Source organism: Ammodytes marinus, assembly GCF_949987685.1.
Source record: "Ammodytes marinus genome assembly, chromosome: 21".
In the NCBI taxonomy this organism is placed as follows: Eukaryota; Metazoa; Chordata; class Actinopteri; order Uranoscopiformes; family Ammodytidae; genus Ammodytes; species Ammodytes marinus.
The window spans coordinates 21,007,045-21,033,866 of record NC_137225.1 but is presented as its reverse complement, the minus strand read 5'-3'; the positions used below and the strand labels follow the sequence as shown (position 1 = coordinate 21,033,866).

The following is a 26,822-nucleotide window of genomic DNA, read 5'->3' as shown; positions in this document are numbered from 1 at the left end:
TTGTGTCGTTCATTCTTTATATGGCGTTTTCATGTAGAGCATTCAAAGAGCACAAAAGCAATGTACATGTACAGTAATACTTAAGAATCAGTTTAGCGTCCTCCGCCCCCCTCTGAGCACAGCTGTAGTGGCTTGACCAATCAGCTTGCGGGACTGACATGATGTCATACACTCAGGCGTCTCCTCCGAAAGCTGTCATGTTGCACTTGTACACTTGTATACTGCGATGTGAAGCCAGGTTGTCCCTACTCCCCCATCACCAACGCATTGAAACGTCCGCTTCAGTTTTATTCAACTCAAGAGTGTCTCAAGCAAGTTAAAAGCGTGTTAGAGCGTGTGTGTGTGTGTGTGTTTATCAGACGTGGGTCTCGATGTAGGAGTGTGTGTGAGCGAGTGAGGGGGTGAGGGGCGGGCCTTCGTCAGGCTCAGGTTCAGTGCTGGAGTCTGGCTCCTGAGAGAACAGCTCCTGATAGGCTCGTTTCCACTCCCGGAACTCTGCCGACGACAGCGCCGGATTGGCCAAGAGCCTGTCAATCAGCGCTAGCTCCCCCTCCCTGTCCTATAGAAGGGGAGGATGCAGAAAGGCTTTTTAATTTATTATAATTTAAATAACTTTAAACTTGCTTAGCTTTTTTTTAAAACGCAGGACACACGAGAAGCAAGACACACACTTAAGGGGATGCACTAAGTTTGAGGGAGAAGGATGAGAGAATGGACCCAAGATAAGTCCTTTATTTATCAGTGGATTATTTGTTATAATGTGAGGTGAGAAGGTACAGTTTGACGCCCACAGCCACTCTAATGCTAAATGGTTAATAAGGAAGCATTCAATAAGGGTAACCGGGTTGTAACAAATGATTAATAAATAATGTACCAATTATTTTGTGGGTACTACAGGCCATTAACAAGAACAACAATTGGGTTGCCAGGTTGTTGAAAATACCCATTTCACCCCGTTCAACAGAGAACGATGTATCTCGACAAAGTAGCATTGCCGTATTCTCCCACTTCTTGTTACGTTTGTTAATCTATTCAAAACACTCTGCAAATGCATCATTACAAAGCTGTAAACAGGGCTTTTTTTCTCACCTCATGAAAGGTTTTGGAGATTTCCCAGGACACAGTGTTGCTGCAGACTAGACGGCTTTTTAGAAAGTAAGAAAAACATGAACATTTTATTAATAACTTACTTTAAGTGCCAATATCCAGTGGCTTGAGGTGTTCCTTATAGCCTATACCTGAGCTATAAAGCATTAGTAAATTATTTATTGTCCATTATTAAAGGCATAATTTACAATTTATAAACACTTATAAATGGTGCCTTACAAAATAAATAAATTAAATATATTACAGAAATAGGTTCAGATGAAATATACTATACTTACAGGAGTGCTAAAGGTTAAATGGTTTAATGAAAATGATTCTTAAGGGGAACAAGATCTGAAGCAGTCAGATATAAACACAGATATTTTTGTGCTACATTTTGTCAATCTTTGGATTAATAAAAGGTACGTTGTCTTACTAAGACGCCGAGTTCTTTGTCATTTTTTAGGAAAATGTTTGTCCAAATTGATTAACTCAAGTGAGATCAACAAAAAACTGGAAGGTGTCTTCATATGGCTATTCAAATAATAATTCTAAACTAAAATTTGTAATAACGTTGAGTGTTAAACGGCAATTCCTTTTAGACACTGAACCCTTAAAGCTGTACTTTTGTTTTGGTTCAAGCTATTTAGGGATGTCCAGGGACTCATGGTTGGCTTTAGCGTTGACTCCACACTGTATAATATCATTATTTGTCAAACGTATATTTCATCCAAACTCCCCCTTGAAAACTTGGTGTATTCCTTTAAGAGACGCCAGACAGGGAACAGACATGTAAGCTCCTCCACCCAACCTGTACCAGCAGCAGACAAAAGCCACAGACTCTCGCTACAAGCTAACGAACGAAGCTACACAGCACGAACAAGCGACAGATCCCCGCCCACGTACACGGAGGAAGCAACAGAGATATAAACGTCTAGAGACAAAAATAAATGATGAAAACAGCCACAGCACAAGAGCCATTCACAGGCAGACAGCCCAGGAACACAACCAATGTTCATACAGCAGAAAGCCACAGATGGGCGCTCCACAAATGTCCTGCAGAAATCACTCATAGCAAACCAAAGAGACAGACTGGGACAGACTAACAAGACAGAGACATTTTTCCAGCATGTGTGTGTGTGTGTGTGTGTGTGTGTGTGTGTGTGTGTGTGTGTGTGTGTGTGTGTGTGTGTGTAAATCAGTGCCAGAAATCCATGGCGTATTACAGCTAAAGTTTTATAATAGTGACCCTGCACTCGTTTCATGTAGTGAGGTGCATTCATGTGTGGATGGTATAATTGTAACCCAATGGGCCAAGAGAAATACACTGTGAGAAAAAGGTCAAGCTTTCATTCCATACTGGATTAGATTTTTTTTTAGTTTTGGTATGAAAATGAGTAGCAAAGTAGTAGCAAATGTTACCACCACAAAGTGAGGTGTATACCAAAATGCCAACCGTGTTAAAGTAAAGAATTCATAACTCGAAAAAAAATGGATGGAATAATGGCTTGTGACTATCTCCTTTTGTAATAACTGCAACAGAACAGTGGAATCAGTTATTAGGCATATTGCAATCTGAAGTTATAATCAAACCATGGTATGGACTAGCCAGTCATGTAATTATATGCATATGCATATTTGTATATTTTTGTTTGGTAGCTTGCTAGGTTCGCCATTTCTGCACTGGGTCGAGGTTGCCTTGAAATGATTCACAGAAAATTATGCAAGAATGTTGCAGGCATCCTCCCCGTCTGTCATTTTCACTTTATAGCAGCTCCACTTTTGACTGCCCACTCTCCTCCAGGTGTAAAAGAGCTGTATTAAAACCAAAATGTTCCTACTGCCGCTGATCCACATTAAACAATTTTTACCAGCAATTTTTGTCCTACTTTTTTGGGGGGTGTTCAATCGTTCTAAAAAAAAAACACGCCCGAAAAACAATGGACGGCCCTTTTCAGCATTTTTTAAGAGCGGCTCAGTTTTAAATATTGCAGTAGTTGATGAAACAAGAAGAGGCAGCCGCTGCTGTTGCCGTGCTCTGCCGTCACATCGTGTGCAGCATGAAATACAATCGCGGCTGTGATTAGTTTTGACCTAAACTCTTGACTGTTGAAACATTTGAGTTTGGCTGGCTTATAAAACAGATTCGTCACTAGCCTTTGTATTTCTGAAAAAGTGTTTGCTGTAGATTCAAACCACTCTTGGTAAAACCAACAGGAGCATGCATGTGGGACCAAATCGGCAAAGACTTTATCTTAAGGATTATAATTAATTAAAAAGCAAACATATAAGTTAAATCAAATTGAACAGAACATGTACTGAACTGTCATTTACATCTTATGTTCACTGTCTTTAGGTTTTAAGGAACTTTGCCTACATTTGGCCAACTAATTTTATTGAGCTAACTGATCACTCATATGTCATGAAAATGTATCTTCCATGTGTATAAAAACTGGAATCTTGTATGTGTTTGTTTGTGTTAAATACATCCATGTAATCTCTGCCAGTGGACCAACCTTCAGTGTGGATGTGAGTATGCGTAGGCGGTGCAGGCGGTCGTTGAGCTGTGGGTCTGCTGCCCGGCGGAGGAAGGACTGTCTGAACTCTGCCTCTCCTCTGAGCTCTGTGTCTCTGCCCAGTGGACACACTCCGCTCTGCTCACACGCACGGAACAGGTCGCCTAGAGACGCTCCCTCGCTGCCACCTTCAATCAGACAGAGAGAAAGAAAGAGATGTTGCACGCTTACTGTCGCTATTTCAAAAAGGTCACCCATTATGTAAAATGCACTTATTCATGGAATTTCAACATTAATATGGGTCCCATGTGTGTCTAGAGATTTCTAAAATGATGAGAGAAAAACCACAGTCTCTCTTTTTTTTTACCTTTACCTGTGTTCAAAAACCAAAATCAGATTTCCCTCCCCTATTGATGTCATAAGGGGAGAAGCCAAACCCCCGATTACCAACCTAACTTAGGACTACCTCCACCTGTGATAAGCCACACCCCCAGACTCCCCTGAACCTAACTGGCAGTTAGATTTAAACCACCAGACAGATTCAGGGCCAATCAGAGCAGACTGAGCTTTTTGGAATGCGGGGCTTAAAGAGACAGGCTCTAAAACAGAGCGTTTCAGACAGAGGCTGAAAAGAGGAGGTTCAGCAATGGCACTGTGAGAAATATAAAGTTTGTTTTGGGACACTACACCATGAAGCAGTTTCTACTAGAAACCCAGATTACCATTTTGAACCTGAAAATGAGCACAACATGGGACCTTTATACACCTTCACTCAGAGGTTGAAGTTAAACACAGTTTGAAGTTAAAAGCACAAAATCTTGTCCAAAAGTTGATGACATTTCTATAGTCACATCTCAAATGACCACTGGAGGACAGCAGCACAACACTCCTACCTACACAGTATCATAGTGTTCGAAATGCTGGAACAATCCTATTATCTCTATCCTCGGGGAAGATGTCTTACTTCCTTTACTTGACTAATTAGAAGTGATTTGACAAGATTATTGCAAGTCATTGTTCACGTCTTTGTCACTCTCTCTCCTCTTCGTAGTTTTAGTTTTAGCACTTTGCATTCTGTTACGCCGCTGGGCTCACCTTGGCAACCGGCTCACGACTGTCTCATTAGCCTCATTAGATCTGTGTCTGACTGCAGTGTGTGTGTGTGTGTGTGTGTGTTACTCTAATAGATTTAAATGATCATTATCTAATCGGAAATGTGTCTCTGCCTGAGAGCACTTTTATTTTATTTTTATATCTGGCACATGTACTGACGTCAACATGTTCACCTTTAAAAAATATATATATAAAACAAATTCGACTCTCTGGTGGCTGTGATTCAATTGTGAGACGCATTTTTCCTCTACGCTCTGACCTAGCGTCCACCCACACACACACACACACAATACAAAGTTAGACGTAATTGCTTTGAGCTCTCTCTCTCTCTCTCTCTCTCAGTAAACGCATGTCCCTGGCCCATACACTCACCGTTGTGTGTTTGCAGGTCCTGTCTGGCCGGGGGCGCGAGCAGAGCGTGTAGGTTGCTGTCTCGTGGAAGCGTGAAGCTGCGGGGTTTCCCTCCCTGGGTTGCCATAGGGATCAGCCTCTGCATCGCCATGGGCAACGGGACATTCCTCTGTGCGGGCAGAGTGTAAACGGCTCCGGCCATCATCGCCGGGCCGGGCTCCGCAAACACAGCGTCCTCTGTGAACATGACACAAGGGTTAGGTTTACAGGATTCTATCCAATCAAAATAATCAACTATTGGCTGTAAACAATTAAAGGTGGAGTCAGTGATACGCCTGTCAAATCAAATCACTGTTTCTTAAAATCAATGAATGGGTATGTCAACAAAGGGGGCACATCATAGCTAGCAACATGCCCATTCACAGAGCCTATTCAGTGTTATAACAATGGGTTTTTCTTTCTCAGTGCACACACAGTAAAGGTAGAGGGTCGTGAGGAGATTCACTGATTTTGACTAAATGTTTTTTTGACAAGAACAAGCATTCCAAAGAATCACTGACTCCACCTTTCATACCGCATCACATACTTGTATGTATAACTCACAACAGAAAGATGTTAAAAAAAAGTAAAGCAGCTATTTATCATGCAAGCTAAACCTCTCAATCTTATTCATGTATTTGGTGCATAATTATGAAATATCTGCAACAAAAAACAGAAGCAGCAATTCTTTGTAAGACTACCGATCACTCGTCGCCCTTAGCCCCCTTTTCAACATGAGTTATTACTTTTAATCTGTGATTTAACATGAGGCGCAGAGATTACTCTTTCATTCAGATGGTTTGAAAAGTCATTAAGCATTCTCAAAACACCCTCAGAGCAACGGTAAATTGTGTCCCACCTTCTGAGTTTTCCAAAAAAAAAAAAATTATTTATGGTTTGGATGTTTAGCTCTGTGACCTGAATGACAAGAAGGTAGAAACACGAATCATAAACAGATTTGCGTGAGAGTATTGATGTCAGATAAATGCACCAAACTTTTTCAATTTTCTGCCAACATGCACTTCTGTTAGAATGTGAACACAGTTTTTTGGAATACAAACACACAGATATTCATCAAAACCCAAACCAGGTATTCATCACGCATTAATAGCATAGATTCAAGAATTGTATTTAAAAAGAAATGGTCATCAACTGGTTGGATCCATGAACCATCTGCTTTGTGTGTGTGTGTGTGTGTGTGTGTGTGTGTGTGTTTGTGTGTGTTACCTAGCGGTCCAGTCTGTAGGTAGTGCAGTCCAGCCTCGGTCAGTGGCGTCTCAATCAGGTCCTGCCAGGAGCGTCTCTGAGAGGAGGAGGACCGACCCGGAGACCCCGTCTCACTGCTGCCCCCCGCGGGACTGGAGCGGTACTACAGGGGAAACAGCAATGATAAACATTCTATAGGTGTGACCAGGTTTTTTTTGGCCTTTTTGTTTTTTGACTGGGATCATGCTAACTGAAGCTATCTCTCAATCACTTAAGATGATGAGTGAAATTTGTCTACTGATATTATATAAATAAAACATAATGAAGCTCTGCCAGTGGTCCCTTGAAGTTTAAATAGTATCTACACCTACAAACGTGTTGGCTAAACAAACACCATAGGGAGACTCTGAGCCTTGCTATGGCACTTGGTCTGCATAAGTAGATTGTGTGGCTGGTGCTGGAACAATTCAATCCAATTCCATTCAAATCCTTTCTGAACGGTAATTAAAATCAAATAGTCCCTCCTGGTAAATTGGATTAATTCAGCTGACTGTGTGTCCCAATTATATGAAGACATTATATTTGCATGACAAATGTGACATGTAAGCCTGAAAACACCAGATTTGTTTGTGAAGAGAGTGGCCTCTTGGTGATGCTAAAAGAAAGGACAAGTGTGGCTTACAAAAAGGTACTAATAACTGTCTATGGGGATCATATATATTCACAGTTAAACGCATTTCATTTTTTTCTACGCTCTTTAATGCTCATACGTTTGTGTTTGTATTATTTAAAAATGTTCAACACATTTAAAAAAATTAAAACAATATAATAAAAATGGATATCTAGACATCTAGCTAATGAGCTACTGTATGTTGCTATGGACAGACTTGACGCGTACCTCGACAGGATCGCTGCATCTGTACTGCATGTCGCTGCTGGTGCTGCCGCCTGCTTTCCTCCCGCTGTGTGTGGTGCCTCCCCCCAGAGGCCCGGGGTGGTACTGCGGCTCGGCTGCCACCGGCTCCCCACACAGGAAGTCCTCCTGGGACGAGCGGGAACGAGACGTCTCCGTGGACGACAGGCGTGTGCGGCCCTCCAGGTAGGCACTCATCTGTAGAAGAGAGGAAAGAGTGAATCCTGATCTGGTTCAATTTTAATGAGAGATGCATCCGTTGAGGGAGCTGCTGGATTATGGATGACTGCCAAGGAGACAGAGTAATGATTGAATAAGTGTGTGAGAGACAGGAAGACAAAGAAGATACACGTGCTTGGCCATGAGTAGACTAACAACTTAGCCGCCTGTGTGTCTGGTTTCTAAAAAAATGTCTTATATATATATTTTATATATATTTGTTGTTTTAGCTTTTTCATTTTATGCTAGACAGAGGAAAAAAAATATATGCACTAACTCAAAGACAAAGACATTCAATTTGGAGCAAATCAGCGTGGGGGCCATTTATAGAATCAATTATACCAATTTTAGACCCAACACTCCCTGTAGGCCCAATTGGCAATAACTTGAAACTGTTCAAATGGACTGCGGAGGAGCAATGAGTATGACTTTTTGCCTACAAGTACAGTGTTCACTTTAGATGAGCGCGTAATACAGTCATGTGCTTTCATATGTGTGTGTGTGTGTGTGTGTGTGTGTGTGTGTGTGTGTGTGTGTGTGTGTGTGTGTGTGTGTGACTCACGGATGGAGGCCGTGGGTAGGTATCGTATGGAGGTGGGGGGCTGTCCTGTTTGGGGCTGGAGGTGGTGTCCTCCTCATGTTCACTCTCGCTCCAGTAATCTGCAGGAAACCCACACACAGACGGTCAGAGACTATATCTATCTATCTATCTATCTATCTATCTATCTATCTATCTATCTATCTATCTATCTATCTATCTATCTATCTATCTATCTATCTATCTATCTATCTATCTATCTATCTATCTATCTATCTATCTATCTATCTATCCATCCATCCATCCATCCATCCATCCATCCATCCATCCATCTATCTATGTATGTATTAGTATCTTTGGTACTACTGTATGAACCCTCACCCTGTTCTTGACGTATCCTCTCTCGCTCGGCGTAGCCCACGGCGGCCATGTTGAGGCGACTCAGCCATCTGACAGAAAAGAGTTCGGGTTCAGATTAAAGGGTTAATGTCATAAACAAGAAAATTATAAATGTAGAATCTCAAGCAGAGAAGTGGGCTATCTGGAAAGCTCACTTTTCTAACTTAAGCCAAATTGTGATTTTCTTCACATCACCCATTTCTTAGCTAAACCAGTTAGGCTAATGGTAGCCTACGCTTCTTCTCATCCAACTCTCTGCAATAATAGTGTATAACCATATTTACAAGATGTCAAACTATCCCTCAAGTCATTTTATAAAAGGTTTTCAAAGACTGATAAAACAGTTCAAAAAGAATCCCCCAGTAGGATTACATTCTTCTTATCTCCACTTCAATTGAACACATTACAGACAGTTTACATTTATCACCTTCCTCTAGTATGATTAAGTTAATTAAAACGGTTTGGAAAGCCTTTGTTCAGGTCGAAATTAGTACATCAATGGACATATCTCTGAAATTATGTTTTTCTTAAAAAAAGACCTTCTTTCTCAAAATGAATGAGCAAATGAAAAAAACATGCCGTGCTTTGTGGATAGTAAACAGGAAGCTGGCCTCTCTCTCCCCAGCGGGACTTTGCCCTTGTGCCTAACCTCTGTCCGTGTTTAGCACAGGCTGCCTTACCTGTTCATGTCATCCACTCCATCTGCTGCAAAGTAGAAGCTCTTGACCTTGGGGTGGCACGCTTTGAAAGCACTAGAGAGACACGGTGAGGGGAACAGAGGCAGTTATTCATGCTGGCAAAAACACATTCATATGTACGAGCATGTAAACAGCACATGTCAAAAGCCTACATGCATGAAGAAATATGCAATAGAGTGTTTTACTACGTGCACTTACTACTTCTTGCGACATTCACTCGCCCGGTCGATCTTAAACTCTGGAAGACTGACGAAACCCTCGGCCTTCTCATCCTGAACGCAAAGGGAAATGAAAGATATAAAAAGAAACATACGGAGAGCAAGCTAATGGGGGGTGATAGAGCGCAAAGGAAAATGTTTCAGGAAAAGAGATACAATTTGGTGTATTTTCCACACAAGTGGCTATTGCAACCTAATGGTTAAGTACAGCAAAGACTGGGTCATGAACTGAATGACTGTGGAAAAAATAAGAACTTGAAACGGAAGCCCTCCAAAAATTTAAATGTCAACCTTAAGGTGGAGAAAGTTTTAGAAGTCTGGGCCATATTATTATATGTAAAGGATTTCATGGCAATTCTTTCATAAGTTTTAGTATCTAAATCTGGACCATCCAATGTCTCTAGAGCAACGCTGCTAGCACGGCTAAAAGCCATGAAGTTCTCTTTGGTATACAGAAGCTAATACGTTACGCAAATTAAAGCTTTAATCCGGCTTGTATGTCTTTGTCTCCAGTTAAGTTGCAGCACAAACAGATTACATTGCCACATGAAATAAATGTCCTTTTTTTGTCTAGTGTCTATGAAAGTTGAGATAAGAGGCTTAAAACAAGAAGCGTATAAAATGAGACCTGCCTCTTCGTTCATGTACCAGTACAGGCATGTGTCCTTCAGAACGAACCAGTACTTCTTCCATTTCTGGGAGAAGTAACCCTTTGCGTCTCTCTTTCTCCACAGCCAGCCCTCGCAGTCTCCTCGGCCCAGCGCCTTGCAGGAAACACGCCTCCGACTCAGGGACGCCAAGCTCCGGCCTGGAAAAAAAACAAAAAAGATGGAGGAACCATGAATGCAGCTTTCGAAGGACAAGAGAGAGAATACATTAGAAAGCGAGATGAGAAGAGGTTGCTGATGAACGTTTGATTATCCAACTTCAAACTAACTTCCCTGCAGTGTCAGATGACATAGCTTTCACTGGCAGTTCCTGTTTTCCTACCAGTATATCATTCTAAAAGGACATAACGAGTAAAAATATAGTGTGCAACATAACGTGGTAAATAAACAAGTCCCAGCAAGCACACCAGACTGTTTAGTGATTATATTTGTTATGTTGTGAAGTTTATAGTTTGACTGTAAGCAGAGGCAGGCTAACGCTCCCCTTGACTAGCAGTGTTTGAGCTAAGCTAACTTGGATGAGCGACCTTTCCCTTTGATTTGTTCATCAAAAATGAACACAAAGTTACAGGAATGGTTGCAGTTGCCTTGTATTTAGAGCCAGAATGTGAGGTATAAAGCTTAACATTAAAATTGTTGAACTATTCCTTTAACATGACGGCAGCGATCTAACGACAGAGAGAGAATAAATCAGAAAGTGTCAGTCAAACGGTGGAGGATAATACTAATCCTGCTTGTAAGTGCTCATTCTTTCATAGCAGGGGCGATTACAAGCATTCACAAAATGCCACATCCTTACATAGCAATAACTCTTGGCATGAGTTCAGCATTGGGATTTTACAGACCGCTGCTGCACTGCAGTAAGGTAAGAGGTGTTTAATCAAAATCGGCTTTTTTTTCTTCTTCTCTGCCTTCCTTCTGGCAAAAAAGCCCTGTAACATTTTTCACAGCAGACTCCTCATTAGAGATTACCAGGGAAAACTTGGCTCCCAGGCAAGAAACTTTTATTGTGCCGTATCAAAAGCTTTACGGCTTTAGAGGAGAATAGGCTACAATTCAATATTCCATTTATTCCGGCGTCAACAGGGAAAAGTACAGCATGCGATGTATCTCCAAACGAAGGAACTCGCTTCCAAAAGAAGACTGAAGCTCATCCACGCAGTGTGCAAAACGTTTTAAGGCTAGAGAGACTCTACAGATAATTAAGGCAAGACACAGCAAGCAAAAACATTGTTTTTGTCAAGCACTTGCACGTTTTGAGATTTTTGGTAATTTTCTTCCATAACATGTTTTATTTCATTATAGTATCAATAAAAGGGCCAAAATGTACATTCAGGTGTTTATTTCACCAAACCTGTCTGTTTGCACCTGCATATTTCCCCTATCTATCACAGCCGTTATCTCAACATTTGTTTTTTCAACACTCACTTTCAAATCTCACCTCCTAAAGCTCTTACATCAACTCAACTTTCCATAATCATTCTTAGCATTATTCCAAATGTTAATGCTGAAGGATTTGTTCATATGTTGTGAATTGCATTTTTTTTTTTAGATCTGTACATATTATCTTTTGATTTATAAAATGAGAAAGAGGCTGTATCCATAATCTGTTAAGTAAAAACACTTGAAACTAGATTTTTTAACTTAATTTATTATTAATCAATATGTTCTGATATTGAGGAAACTGTACACCCTGAAAAGTGCACACTCCTTACTATCCCCAATAGTAGTTTTGGCTGTAGGCGAGTCGTCTTCATTTATTTAAGAAAAAGACTGTCCTCAGCCTGAACCCAAAGAATCCACAAATATTTCATAACCCGTTTGATAAAGGTGCTACTCGGGGGAATTTTTTTTAAACATTCCTAAATCGTTGTCATCACATTCAATTTCTAAAACTTTTTGGTCCGATTGCTGTAAACAGACAAAGTGGTCACCCGAAAAGAAGCGCAGATGGAGCTAAGGCTTTTCAGAGCCTGTCATGATGGCAGATGGTGAAAAGGCTTGTGGGTAAAAATAAATACATAAATCATTTCCAACATGTTGATCCTTGTTAGTGTGGTGAAAATGAGAAAATAAGATGAGAGTTGGTCAAAAAGGCAAATACACTGATACCAGGCAGTGAAAATCATCTAAACAGAGGAATCAAAGGGGTTCATGGGATATTTATTTTTTTAAGAAATATAATTAATTTCAACACAAAGTTATGAAATACATCATCTAACATTTGGACATATACAGTATGTGTCAAAATAGTGTATGCTTTCTATCATCTTTACAGTGATGCCCCTTGAGACATAAAGAAATGCTGAATCACTGGCTGCTCACACCTAAATATCCCTCCGGCATTCAGTAGAATCACAATCCAAAGCAAAAACTGCATCGCCCACAGTCCACTCTGCACTCCTGAGAATATGTGAAATAATAACGATGTTCTAAAATGCAGATACAGCCATCTGACACGCTAAAAAAAAAATGTTTCCCGGGTTAAAAAACGATTCTGTTGCAGACTCAGGTTGAAGCTGATAATCATTTTAACAACTCCACAGGGATCAATTCCCCACTTTTGCCATTTATTATCTGACGAGATGTAATAAACAAGAAGTTGATTAGATTACTGGCATCTTTTCAGCTATGAATAAACATTAATTAATGGGCAAAAGGCACAGCATCATTAGACAGCAAAATGTTCAACCATTTTGATGAGCAATTGAGCATTTATGTTGTTTACAAAGCAAATAAAAAAGATAATGTTATTCAAATGTGAAGATGTGCTACTTTGTATGTACTTCATGGCTATTTGAATGATCAAATTGCCAACGAGAGCATAACACAACGTAATAATCATTAGTTGCAGGCCAAATTCTGTCAGTTAATCAAAAATAAAAGTGAATTTGTGAATGCATAGTCTATAGTTTCCCAAAAAGGCTGGTGCTATACTACTGTAAATGAATGGCAATGTTCCTAGAAATAAAGTGGTGCTAAATGTCTTCAATGGCGCATTTCTAAGTATTTCTTTCCAGTTAGCAGCGACCATAAGTGAGTCCTTAAAATCCACTTAAAAATGTGATTTGCCAATTGTGTGGTTGTCACTGTTCAGATTTATACATGTGCAGAGTTTGACAGTAGCAGGCAGTTCTCACAGTGATTTGCATATAGCGTTTCTCTGAGCTCGCCTTAGATACGAGTTTAGGATGTGGAAATATGAGACTTTGGTGACTAGTGTGATGTGGGAACGCTTCAAACCTAAAATGCACACCCACACAAATGGAATGCAAATGGCCTTCTCACTGGAGGAGGAGAGACGTCTTGATATGAACGGTATTTGCATATATATGAGAGGCATTAATACTGTACGCAAAGAGTATTTTTATGTCAGAAAATCATGTCTGGATGGGACCTTTCTCCACGGGCAATTATAGAATAGAGAGAAGCCGGTTTTCCTAATAATGAAATGCTAATGAATGGATATTTATTTGGGTTCAAATGGAGCCTGTTATTAAATGGAAATTCATCTACAAAATCTACGACTGCTTTTAAACACAATACAACCAATACGTCTCAGGATATTACCTTGCATTTGCACTGAAACACATATCTTTTGCCAGAGCTTTTCAGGAACCATTAAAAAATTGCAAGCCCAGAAAATAGCGCCTTTCTGAGGTAATTGGTTTTAACTGGAGCAGCAGCTGCTCTCATATTTTGTGTTCAACGTCCATTAGCTTTGGCGTCCCCGAGAGAGGGAATGACCACAACTGGCGCGTGTCGTTACTTCACTCACAGCAATAAAATGGTAGGGGAAAGCGAACAGGTGGCTCACCTTGCTTACCTTTAGTCTTCTTCCTGGTCTTCGACTGCAGGGAGGACTGTTGGTATGTCTGAGGGAGAGAGAGAGAGAGAGAGAGAGAGAGAGAGAGAGATGTCAGGATGTATCAGTGGCCTTTGTTTGTGTGCAAAGACTCCCAGGATATAAAATATGACAGATCATAGGGAGCGGAGGAGACGTGGAGAGGAGGCAGGCCAATACAAAGAGACACTGTTTCTCTCTCATTATCGTCTCTTTCTTGCACACACACACACACACACACACACACACACACACACACACACACACACACACACACACACACACACACACACACACACACACACACACACACACACAAACACACACACACACACACAATAACAAACACACACACACATGTGGGGGCGGAAAAATTGTGGACCCCATGGAGGGGTTGATCACCTCTCACACTTCTAAACATAGAACAGAGGGATGAGAAGAGGAGGGGAGGGAACAGCGGCACAACGGGACATCCAGGTGACGGAGGAAATGAGAAATTGAGAGAGAGTGGAGCTCTCAGGCTCTTCTGGGATTATGCAGAAATCTCAGTGAGCTAAAACATAAAGGACGAATATCTAAACAAGGAGTTTGTCAAGGTCTGACACTGGGAGCACTCTTAGCAGGCTTAAAAGGTTATTTTTGCAATGCTCCTTCATAGTACGCAGGCAGGTAAGTGGTGGAGTTCCTTTCTTTCCAAGTGGTTTATCTGATTTGGAGGTGCAGTGTATACAGGGAATGGCCGTTTTTCAGAAAAGACTTTGTAGAAATGTAATATCCTTTGTATCATGTATGTTTACATTTGTGTATAATCGCTTGAAAATTAAATAAATATATTCTATTTTTTACCTTAGAATGAGTGTTTTATAACTACATAGGATCTGGTCGCACCGCCATGTTGCACCGCCGTGTTTCGAGGGTAGCACAGAACAGACCAACTTAACGGCCTTACGCGTTTTTTATATATAGTGGGTGACCACCAAAAATGCACCTGTTTGAAGACAAAGAAGTACTATACACTTACTATATCTATAAATATACTAATAATAACTAAATACATTTTCACCTCATCACTTGATATTGTGGAAAAAATTGAGCCAGTGGTGGATGATGCCATCTTTAGTGACTGGCTTCTTGTCCTTGAAGGCCACCGTAACTTCTGTAAATTCACTGAGCATTGCAATCTTTTTAATCTAGATAACGTATTACTCCTTTATTACACGCTGTAGCTTTAAATATATGCCCTAAACCTGCAGATACAAATAATGTGTATCACGTCTTTGTTCAGATTTGACGGAGTTATGACTCAGAGACCTAAGAGCTTTGATGCACTGCAAAATGTGTCGTTTGAAAAGCCTTCGATCTGAAACAACTCAACAGCGTACTTGAGACAGTGTCCTCGCTCGACACGGTCGCGCGGGGCAACACACCAACTCTAAGGTTATGACATTACCCATGTCAGAGGCTGGAGCTCGGCCAATCACAGCCCTGCGCTCAGCAAAACAGATGACATGGGCCCGCCCACACACAGTGACACGCCATCTGCCATCGCAGAATCCACACACACTGTAAACACAATCGCACACACACACCTACTCACACACACACACCCACGCACGCACGCACACTCACATACACACACACAGACAGACACACACACACACACACACACACACACACACACACACACACACACACACACACACACATTTGATTTACAAAAGAGATGCTGTCAAGACGCATCAGGTCACCGCCGAGGGCCCAGCTCAGACAGACAGGCGTGGAGGACACTTGTCATGGGAGTGACAGGGGGTAATAACGAGTCAGCATTCACTCACATCACAATTCACTACAGCAGCTTTTCCTCTGCCCAAAATGTTTTCTTTTTTTACCGGGTAGTATCACGAGAAATTTAGAGAGATCAATTATCAACTTTTTAAACCTAGTTTGATGGAAACATAATGAGCTACCACATGCAACTTAAAGAGACTATGAGGAGTATGTTTAGTCCACACAAAACCGTAAGTGTAAAACAAATAAAAAGCTGTTTCCTCCTGCTTTGCGTCTTTAATGTAGAAAGTTGTGAAACTCAAAAGGTCAAAACTAATTGTAAAGTAAATGAAGAATTAAAGGGATCTATTTAGATCAATAACGTGTCGACTGACAAAATGACTGACTCACGTGATAAATAGAGGCGGGGTCTCTGGGTGGAGAATCCCTCTGATTGGTCTGGAGGACGTAGTGGGAGGGGCTCTGGCTGTGGTGGCTCCGCCTCTTGGTGCGTTTGGCCGTGTCATTGGTCCGCTTGCCTGGGCGGGCCGTGTGTGACGAGTAATCCTCCGAGCCCAGCCGCTCGTCCACGCCGGACAGTCCTACATAACGCATGAGTGTCGCTTCTGCAAAGAAAAAATACCAATGTAATCAGCATAACATATATATATCAAATTCACAGATATACAGACCATGTCCTGTAGCCAAAATGGAGCAAAATACACTTCTTATAAATGAATCTGCAGTTTCCTGTGGTATTGATGTGTTGTGTGTTTTTTAATCTCAGCGGGTTAATGGGGCCCAAACTAAAAACATTTAAATATAACACAGTGGCAAAAAGGTCATGTCACTCAATGGTTCATTAAAATGACACCAGTAGTGTTTGAGATTTTTTAATTGTTTTAATAGATTTTGACCTTTAATCACGCCATCATTACTAAGTTAATTAGTAATTTTAGACAATAAGCGAACATGGCGTGGATAGCTGTAAAGCTTCAAACCGCCATAGGAAATGTTCAGAACTGATCTAAAGCCAATTATAGACTGTGTACAAAGTCAGCGCCATGACCTTAATCAACACATACAGCAGGGACAAGTAGCTGCTGAGGATGATGTGCCAACAAACATACTGTAGCAATGGAAGCAAGGACGCAGGCTAGCAAGCAAGGGTGAATGTAAACAAGGCACTATTTCAAACTTTTAGAAAATCTGCCTTTACAAATGTTTTCAGAGGAATGAAATGCATTCAATATGTTTGTAAGGGTTTAACAAAATGCTCACAAAACATGTTTATATAACATGGACGATTGGACGCACACACGCACGCACACACACACACACGCACACACACACACACACACTCATGTGTAAGCACATCATCGGTAACAGAAGGTCGCTAAAGGTATTCACAGAAAACACACACAAAGACTCTTTCAACCACCTGGATGAAGAGAAAACAGTCCGTCTGCTAAATGATGAAGAGCGATTTGAACCAATTTACCCAAGTAGCAGCTCTGAAATAAACTGACCTGAAAAAATACCGTCAGAACAGCGACCAAAGTGCTTTTAAATGAGACATCGCAGGGACATTATCTTTGTGAGAAACTGATGGTTACTGCTGCAAACAAGGGGCTAATGTCCGTGTAGAAATTCACCGGTTGTTTGTTTGAGCGATTACCACTCTGTGCTGTAGAGCCTCAAACTGTAGTATTGTGCCAAGTTTTTAGAAAAATGACAACTCTGTTTTTTTCGGGTTGTGTCAGGGTGACGGATGGGTCCACATTTACCTCCATATGTCATAGTGGCGGGGACAATGAAGCGGGGACTGTGTGTGTGCGTGTGTGTGTGTGTGTCTGTGAGTGTGTGCATAAAAGATTCTGTTAAGGTTCACACTCTGTAAGTCTCCACTAACTTTCTCTGGTGGGGGAGAAACTCTGGTCCGTCCCCCCCCCCCCCCCCCCTATATGATACCACCCTCCCCTCCCCTGGTTGCTAGGCAGCGGCCAGAGGAAAATGAGACGCAGAGAAGTGCTGCTGTCAGCGTCGCCATGGCAACTGCTGCGTGACTGATGCAGGTGGAGGTCAGGCACAATTGGTCCTTTTCTTCTGTTTCTACCTCTTCTCGTCCTTCTCATATCTCTCTCTCCATCTTCCACTCTTTCTAAATATCTTTGATTATTTTCTCTTTTCATCTCCGCCCTTTCATTTTCTGTCTATTATGCCCCCCTCTGTGCACACACACACACACACACGCACACACGCACACACGCACACACACACACACACACACACACACACACACACACACACACACACACACACACACACACACACACACACACACACACACACACACACACACACACACACACACACACACACACACACAACCCAGCATCTATCCTTCTCATCTTGTCTTATTTCATGTCTATGAGATGCTCATCACAGAGAGAATTAGAGGAAGAGATGGAGGCACATTGATCTCCACACACACACACACACACACTGATCTCATCGTAATACAGAGACGTTAGGATTCTATTGAAATCGACATTAATACTGATTTTGCTTCTCCACACCAATACTTATCGATACTCTTATCTACAAGTCAGGATGCTTACCAATTTAATGTAGTATCTCCATACCCATCCCTAGTCATAACAGGCTCTTCAGGAGGTGTGCACACACACACACACACACACACACACACACACACACACACACAGGCACTCCACACGCTGTCACTCACCTCTGCGGCTTTCTCTGTTGAGCTTGGCTGGGTCTTCGTAGTCGCCCACCCAGTTACACTCCACAGGCATGGAGATGGGCCTCAGCCTGCCTACAAGTACACACACACACACACACACACAGATACACACACACACACACAGATACACACACACACACACACACACACACACACACACACACACACACACACACAATTATTAATTATAACAATAAGTATAACAATTATACAATTGTAAAGCTTAAAATGATCCTTAGAGAGATCCATTTTACTTACAAATCATTATTTCATCTACCATGTAAACAGCTCAATCGCTTTCTAAAACTTTTTAATAAGCGCCTCGGGCTGGTAGGTGAACTCCAACCCTCATAAAAGATTTTCAGAACGAGATTGGACTTCTCTCTCTCACTCTCTCTCTCACACACACACACACACACACACATGCACACACACACACAAGAGCGTACCATAAGTGGGTGTTGTGCAGTAAACGGGCTCCTCCTCTTCTCTCCTCTGAGACTCTTGGTCCAGGAAAGAGTTGGGCGACTCGGAGCGCTTTGCAAGGCTGATACGAGACGCCTCATCTACAGACAAGGCTCCTGTCTCATCTCTACGCCAACAAAAAATGTACACATTTAAATCATCCTCAAAAGCTCATTTATTTGCTGTCACTAACTTTTTTTGGCTTTTGAAAGTACAACCACAAACATACAAACGCGCACAAACACGCACTAACAAACACACACACACACACACACACACACACACACACACAGATACACACACAGACACACACGCACACACGCAAGCACACACACACACACCTACCTAGGGGTGTAAGGCTCAGCAGGTGGAGGGGGGATGTGCAGGTCATGGAGGGCGGAGCTCTTGGTGGGCGTGCCTGGGGGCGTGGCCGAACTGCTGCCTGGGCTCCTGGTTGGCTGCAGAGAGTGAAAGTGAATATAGTTAGGACAACTTTAGTAAGACTCTGTTTTGATGCATATCACATCAAACCTGATTATTTTTATTTATTTTTATGCTTTTCATGTTTCGTACAGCTGGATATGTGTTTGGTAGATAACAGCTGTCTTTTTCTTATTTCTACTAGTTCATTTAATCGAAAATTAATCCACCGAATCAAATCAGGATTTTGAGAATTCTTCAATAATAACACCATATCGGAAACATTCACTTATTTCCAATTTTGACATCCTTAATATCTTGAATGAGTTAGTTAATTAACAATCTTCAGGATTTATTCGAAGCTTGTTCTTATATTATGTCATTCTGACAGTCATTGCTCTTGGTTGAACTAACCAAGTTGAGTTTTTGGACCCAATGTGGTTGTTTTTAGATTCTTGGTGAAGCTGTAGTTGCACTCCAGACTAGTAGGGGGCAACACCATTGATATAGTGGTGGGTACACAACAGTTCTTAAAACTACAAAACAATTGAAAGATAAGGATAGGACTACAAGTCAATATTCTCGCCCATGGCACTTCATGCCCAACACAAGCTACAACAAAATTGTTAATTTCTTTATTGTGCCAGTTGGCTGCTTTAGTAGCTTAACCGTTAGACTGCTCGCTGCCAACTGTAACCCACCCAATGAATCATCACTAAAAATAGGCAAGAAACAGTAGCAGTCATCAATCATACAGGTTTATAACGATTAAGTGGGTTGCATAAACCTATCCGGAAGTTGAAAGAAAAAGCTGAGTGATACATCTTCTCAAGACCCATTCTTTTTTGGGTTCACCACCAAATAGACTGTTGTAACAATTTTGTCATGTCCTTGGATATCAGCAGTTTCGCGAGAACAACTAAAAATCTACCCAGTCTGCCAGTAATTATGTTTCTATGCGATACATCGGCCACAGTTGATAAGCTTAGCAAGATATAATGTAAGAAGAAAGCTTTTTTTTTTAAATGAGCATATGTGCCACTGCCAAGTTATAAAAAAATATTGATACTGAGTTTATCTGCAATGTGTTGACGATGTGTTTTGTTTGGTTCCACTGCATAATCCGCTCGTTGCCAGTGAAGCACATTTTTAGGGTTATTTTTCAGCAGGGACAAGATGTTCAAATGTTTTTGTTGCCTCAGGATGTAGAGTCCTGTGAGGAACGAGAAAGAAAAGTGACTGGGAAAAAAGTAATTACATTTCCTGGGGTTTTAGGAGGTGGAGGAGTGTGTGATGAAAAAAAATCCAGTGTTAATACACAACCAAGGCTCTGTAAACAGGCATATTGCTTTAGCTACGGGGGACCCCCTTTGTATACCCTAGTTTACAGAGCCTAGGCTGTGTATTACCACCATAACCTGTACAAAAATAAATAATACCAGATTTTTTTCAGCACACACAGGTAGAGACAGGTAGAGGAGCATGCAGAGATATTCACTGATTTTCCCTACAACAGGATTTTGACAACAAGAATTCTCCAAAATGGATGACTCCACCTTTAAGTATGTTACCATCAAATGAGTTAGATATGAATAAACGTAAAGTTGAAGGGAAGAAGGGCAAGGAAAAACAGTGTTCAGTCTTCACGTCTCCTCTTGGTTGTGTTCATAATCGGAGTTAATGAGGGAGATACATTTCATAATTGCGTGGGTGCACTTGGACCGTGGGTGGAGAAAGGGTGTCATCAATTTTGTTCCCTTTTCCATGCTCTCCAGTTTGTTTCTGCCGGCAAAACAAACCATGCTGAGCCACAGAACCCTGACCTAATTACACATTTCTGGCTGCAGCGGTAGATGGGAGAGAAGTGGGAAAATGCCATGGGGAATTATGTGGGCCAGTGTGCAGTGTTTTAATAAAGTCTATATAAGGGTATTGAGAGTGTGTTTGGCCCGCGCCCACCTGCAGCGCTAGGGGTTTCCAACGCATGTTCTTGAGAAGTGCAGGGGCGGAGCTGAGCGTGCTCTGTGGACGCTTCTTGAGGGTCAGCGACACCACGCCTTTATCGGCCCTCAAAGAACCCACCAGGTTACGTAACTGCCAGCCCACCTGTGTATACGAGAGAGAGCACAATTATTAATATGATACATTAATACAATGGCAGCGATGCATTTGTATTCAGCCAGTATAGTTTAAATTCGGTCCGAGTCGTGATTGGATCTCGGTTGTTTTTAGCCTTCTGTGGCGAGGCAAGTGGGAGTGGAGGTGGGTTGGTCTATCTATAGAGATTCAGCGTGATGCAACCTGCCCTCAATTTGAAAACAAATAGATCGTGTCATAAACGTTCCTACATTTTTTCATCCAGTGTTTTCATTTCATTTCATTTCATTTATTTATTACGGCTCACGGCCATAGCACATGGCATGGAGCACACAATTCAACTGAAATCATTACAAAACAAAACAATGGTGCACGGCAAGGAAAAACAAAACAAAACAAAACAAAAACATCACTTAAACAATGGCAAAACATTTCTCAAAAAGGCACCTATTTTAACAATAACCCCTGGCCTACTTGCCCTCAAAAGTGAAATCAGTTTGGTCATGGATGGAAAATAAACATAATAATTTGGCAGATACTTTTTTCTAAAATACATTACATCCACATTTTTACACTCAAAAAGTACATGGTATTCATCTCCAACACAATTGGCATCACAAAGGTTGCATATTCTTTGGTTTCTTTCCAGCCCTTTGTATCTTCCTGTGACTTTAGGTATGCGGGTGTTATTGGTTCTAAAATTGCAGATGGCCTGTCTGGACTTTTGATTTTCATACAACAGATATTTTTCTAGTTTAAACTCTTGTTTAAATTCTATGTATAAGTCACAGGAAGTCATGCTTGTAAGCTCGCTCTGCCATTTCTGAATGAATTGATCTTTTAACCTCCGCTCAACAGTTCTTTTCAGCCAGTTAATGTTGTTGTATTTTTGTGTTATCCAGATGTATGACAACCCGCAGTCATCCAGTATCTGTTTCACCTGTGATACCCAGGGTGATGCATACACACTGCTGCTATGCAGGCTGTGTAGCTGATTGTACATGATTTTACTAAGTTTACTGTCTTTACTTTCTAACAGTCTCCCCCAATAACCAATTATTCTTTTTTTAACTGTAACACAGAGTGGGTACCGTCCAAGTTCCCCATACACCATATGACTGCAGGTTGTCATTTTTACTTTTAAGATGTACTTTAGAAATTTGAGATGTAGTTTTTCTAACAGATGAAGTTTTTCAAACCCCCACACTTCACATGCATATGAACAATGTCAACACGTATTGTGTGTAGGAGATTTGAAAGATTCATTTATTTGTCATTTTCTTGTGGAAAATAAATTGTAACAATATCACAAAAGATAACAATTAAGAATAGGCTAAAATGATAATAAGATAACAATAAAAACCATATTTGTGAACAAAACCCTGCTGTAAATAGAAATAAAAATGTATATTATCAGGTCTTGCAATTACCATACGGACTTTCAATCTGATCATACAGAAAGAGAAGGGGCTGGCTACACTGATTGCTATGCGTGCTGCGTCCTTATGCACCTTGTAGAAGTTAGAGAACAATCTGCAACCTGGATGTAAACAAACCCGTCTACCTTCCACAAGTATTTAGAAACACTCTATGTTGACAATTACTGTTTAGTGCATTTTTCCATTCTCAGACACAAAATCTATACATGAAAACTTGACTACACACACAAACACACACAGACACACACACACACACACACACACACACACACACACACACACACACACACACACAATAAGATACCCACCACTGTCTGGTGGTTGACTTGAATGACTTCATCTCCAGCGTGGATCTTCTTACAGCGGTCGGCTGGAGACTACAGGCACAGGCAGAGGAGACAACAGACGTCTATGAACTGATCTGAGTTGATCGATCCCTGCACAAGTGTGGGCAAGTCGTCCAACAAGACTGTACTTTAGTATTCTATAATATAACAGAGGGAGAGCCTCGCAGAGTCATCCCTATGAAATATGATCGTCCTTATAGATCCAAACGCTGTCATGTTTGTAGACATTCTGAGTAAGAATCGGTTTTCTATGCCCTTCAACCCCACTTGGTGTGGTGGGAAATTCACTTCACTGGTGTTGTGGAAAGTAGTTTGAAAAGCATGTTTTGTTAGAAAAGAATGCTCAAAAAAATATATATATTTATAATATTTTCTTATTTCAGAATGTCTATAGTCAGTGAAGCCCCCCATAACCCTTTTCGTTAATAATGAATACAGCTCCAAAATTAAGCCAAAAAAAGGCACAAAAATCTTGTATTGCACATTTATTTTTCAAATATTCGACCACAAAAATCAACCATTTGCATGATCAAGATGCTACAATAAAACATAAAGTTCTGTACTCCTTGGCAACACTGGGCAGCCATGTGTGTTTGTGCTGTGACATACTGTAAAGCCACATGGCATAACTTCATCCAATCTGAGGCTGCAGACTGCAGCAGACTTCAGGCCCAGTGGATGAAAGGTGCTCAGCCTTTCTAAATATAAATTGATTGATTGAGCTATTCTGGCTTGTGGCCATAGTTGTAACTTAGAGATGCAAGACTTGCAGAAAGAGTAAACAAAGTGTGTGAGTAAAAATGTGTGGACAAATGCTCAGAAACTGACAGGGGGTTCATTTCACAGATTGTCAAGATTGTTAATTGACTTGATTGTGTTTAGTATGAGAATGTGTGAAAATGGGCGTTGTAATCCTCTCACCCCTTCAGTCGTCCCTGTGATCACATGGAGGCCGTCATAGGTCGACTTGATGTACATCCCCTGATGGACAGAGGGAGGGAGAAGAGTTAGTTTAGCTCAGTAGGTGAATTAAGTCTACTTTTACAACTACTGACTAGGGATCCACACTAACAGGTAATTAAAGTCTTCAAAAACTACCGTACAACTCAAATATGTCTTATCACCTTTTTACTTTTTGAGGAGCCAGAAACTCTACCGTTTTTTTAGTGTCGGCCTAATTAATCTCCACAATCTGAAAGTGAGAGGAGCAGCAGAGTATAGGACACGTTAATTTAATATCTGACACCTTCATTTAACAGCTATGGTTTGAGAGCAGCCCACTTCTTCATTCAAAACCATGATGTTGATAAAAACCTGGATATAGAATAAAACTCAACTGGGAGATTATAATTTTCAACTTCTTCCTTTATGTTATTTTTGCATTGTCAAAATGATGAATGTGTTTTCTTAGCTTTGTGTTTTAACAAGTTTCTCAAATTGTTGCTTTTTTTCTTTAAACGCAACCTGAGTTGTCAAAGTTTAATTTGCTTGTGTTTTTATGCATTAGTATAGTTCTCTCTGCCTTTGTACACAATGAAATAGTATTCAGCCCCAAGTATTGTGTGGTTTATTTCTAATGGTCAATTTCACATCAGGCCGAGGGACAACAGCCCAACACATTAGCTTTTTGGCTAAAACTGGCACATCTACAGTGATGTAGATCAATGTATTTATGCATTTGAGAATAAACGGCTAAAGATAAAGATAGTGTTTTTGTCTTAGCCTAATTTAACTCGTCTAACAAGTTTTATTGCCATGGATGAAATAAAAGTTGTGATGAGTAAAAATGTGTCTTTCTTTGATAAGAATTAGCCAAGAATTATGATGAGGATCTCCAAAAATGTCCGCCTGAAGAACGTTAACTGTCAAATAAAATGATTTGTGTCCGCTTCTAAAAGCCTGACGGGAGAGTTCAATGTGAGTATGTGACAAGTGTGTAATTGACTTTGCGCTTACATTGTTTTATCTAAAGCTTAATTTAAACAAGAGAAAAAGGCTTTAAGGATGAGGACGCTCTCTGCTCTCCGGATTATAAGTATCTCAGGGAAACTTGCCCAGCAGCACTACCGTGACATTGTCTTTGTCTAAAAACAGCTGTTGGATAATGTAATGTTATTATCAGGATTGTCTCATATTTGGGTCAATGCAATATTTCCTACCCTGATACTGGACTTGTAATCTTAACTATGGGTGAAAGAGGTGCTATGAGCTTATAACTGAAAAGTAGCAAGTCCACCATGGTAAAAAATACTAATCTAAAGAATTATGTACATACTGTAGATAAAAGTAAAAAAAAAAGTGTTAAAATCCAGATAGGCATACTCATTCTCAAGGCCCATTTCAGAGTAATCCATACTTTTATTATTGGATTATATTCATTGATGTGAATCAGCGGTTTACCAATTTCAGACATGAAACGCATCTCATGTCCCCATTTGTAAAAGCTGTCCCTAACAGGTCTTAAAAACCAGAGTCCCCGAAAGTGACCTAAATCAGACAGAGACACACACACACACACACAGAGGTAGAGGTATTACCAGGCCTTCGGCAGGTTTGATGTTGGTGAGGTGAACCAGCTCCAGGTGGGCTGACTGAGAGACCAGCGGGTCTGACGACACACACACGATGTGCTCACACACCTCCGACAGAGTTTTGCACTGCAGAGAATAAAACAATTTAACTTAATTATACATCCCACAGCTTTGAACATGTACAATCAAAAAACAATTGAGAGCATGGCCCCGGTAGAAAAACATCTTCTTGACAAAACAGAAACCTTAAGAAAATATCAGATTTTACTCCAGTTTCCATTTCCTTCTCTATATAACCTGCCGATCTTTGCATCTTTTCCATGACATTTTTGCTGAATGCATAATCTCAATCTGAATAGAATTTATCAGTCTTTCCCAAAGGAATCCGACTGGCAGACCATTCTTCTCAGCAAAAAAAAATGTCCACTGGCCCCTGGCAGGTGAAGCGAGGGTTGGAACTGCTCCTTATTAAATAAATTGTGTCTCCGTTATAGCAATTATAGCCATGCAAGGCGGTAATTAGTGAGTGTATTAGTAACACCTGGCACGTGTCCACTGTTATAACCGTCAATTAAATTTGAAGCAGTTCATCCGGTGCAACGTGGACATAATTTATTTTCCTGGAGGGACATGCTTTTGCTGTTGAGCACCACAAACAAATTATTTCACGTTCATTGTATGAGCATATAAAAAGATGATTATCTGAAAGACTGGACAAATTAAATCAAAACTAGCTGCCTGTTGGTGGAGTAAGTAACAACATACTTTTGCTCAAGTAATATACTTAAGCGCAAAGTAAGCTAGTAGCAGGACTCACCACATGGAGGATTTTGTTCTCCGTCTCAAACACCGTACAGTCCTGAAGGCAGAAGCAGAATATATTGTAGCATAATGTCTTGCAAAACTTTCAAAAACACACACACAACCACCACTTGACTCCACACGCAAGCTACCTTTGTATTCTGTCTAGGGGCCTCACATTACTGAACCCTATTTGCACACTCTTTACCCTCACAACAACAAAAACATACCCCCCACACAAAAAAAACAGACATTTATCATTATATTTATATACGCATCTGTCATCCAGAACACAGTCTGTAAGGACATAAATAGCAAAGAATGGAGTCTCGCTCAAGGATGCAGAGTCTGAGACTGTTGCATCACACCCACACACATAT

General features: G+C 40.9%; 1 protein-coding gene across 1 annotated transcript in view; it reads right to left on the bottom strand.

Annotated features, from left to right (window-relative positions):
* Window positions 1-355: 355 nt before the first annotated feature.
* Window positions 356-26,822, bottom strand: part of cnksr2a (connector enhancer of kinase suppressor of Ras 2a) — a gene marked incomplete at both ends in the record, with an annotated part of 44,434 nt that continues 17,967 nt past the window's right edge. Inside the window, 20 exons of the mRNA XM_080049933.1 lie at window positions 356-559; window positions 3,603-3,790; window positions 5,088-5,303; window positions 6,333-6,474; window positions 7,210-7,422; window positions 8,006-8,103; window positions 8,363-8,430; window positions 9,061-9,132; window positions 9,277-9,350; window positions 9,929-10,104; window positions 13,791-13,839; window positions 15,987-16,201; window positions 18,325-18,414; window positions 18,792-18,934; window positions 19,153-19,265; window positions 21,187-21,333; window positions 23,072-23,140; window positions 24,032-24,091; window positions 25,648-25,767; window positions 26,459-26,500. Coding sequence (XP_079906059.1) covers window positions 356-559; window positions 3,603-3,790; window positions 5,088-5,303; window positions 6,333-6,474; window positions 7,210-7,422; window positions 8,006-8,103; window positions 8,363-8,430; window positions 9,061-9,132; window positions 9,277-9,350; window positions 9,929-10,104; window positions 13,791-13,839; window positions 15,987-16,201; window positions 18,325-18,414; window positions 18,792-18,934; window positions 19,153-19,265; window positions 21,187-21,333; window positions 23,072-23,140; window positions 24,032-24,091; window positions 25,648-25,767; window positions 26,459-26,500 — 2,499 coding nt within the window. The remainder of the gene's footprint in view (window positions 560-3,602; window positions 3,791-5,087; window positions 5,304-6,332; window positions 6,475-7,209; window positions 7,423-8,005; window positions 8,104-8,362; window positions 8,431-9,060; window positions 9,133-9,276; window positions 9,351-9,928; window positions 10,105-13,790; window positions 13,840-15,986; window positions 16,202-18,324; window positions 18,415-18,791; window positions 18,935-19,152; window positions 19,266-21,186; window positions 21,334-23,071; window positions 23,141-24,031; window positions 24,092-25,647; window positions 25,768-26,458; window positions 26,501-26,822) is intronic.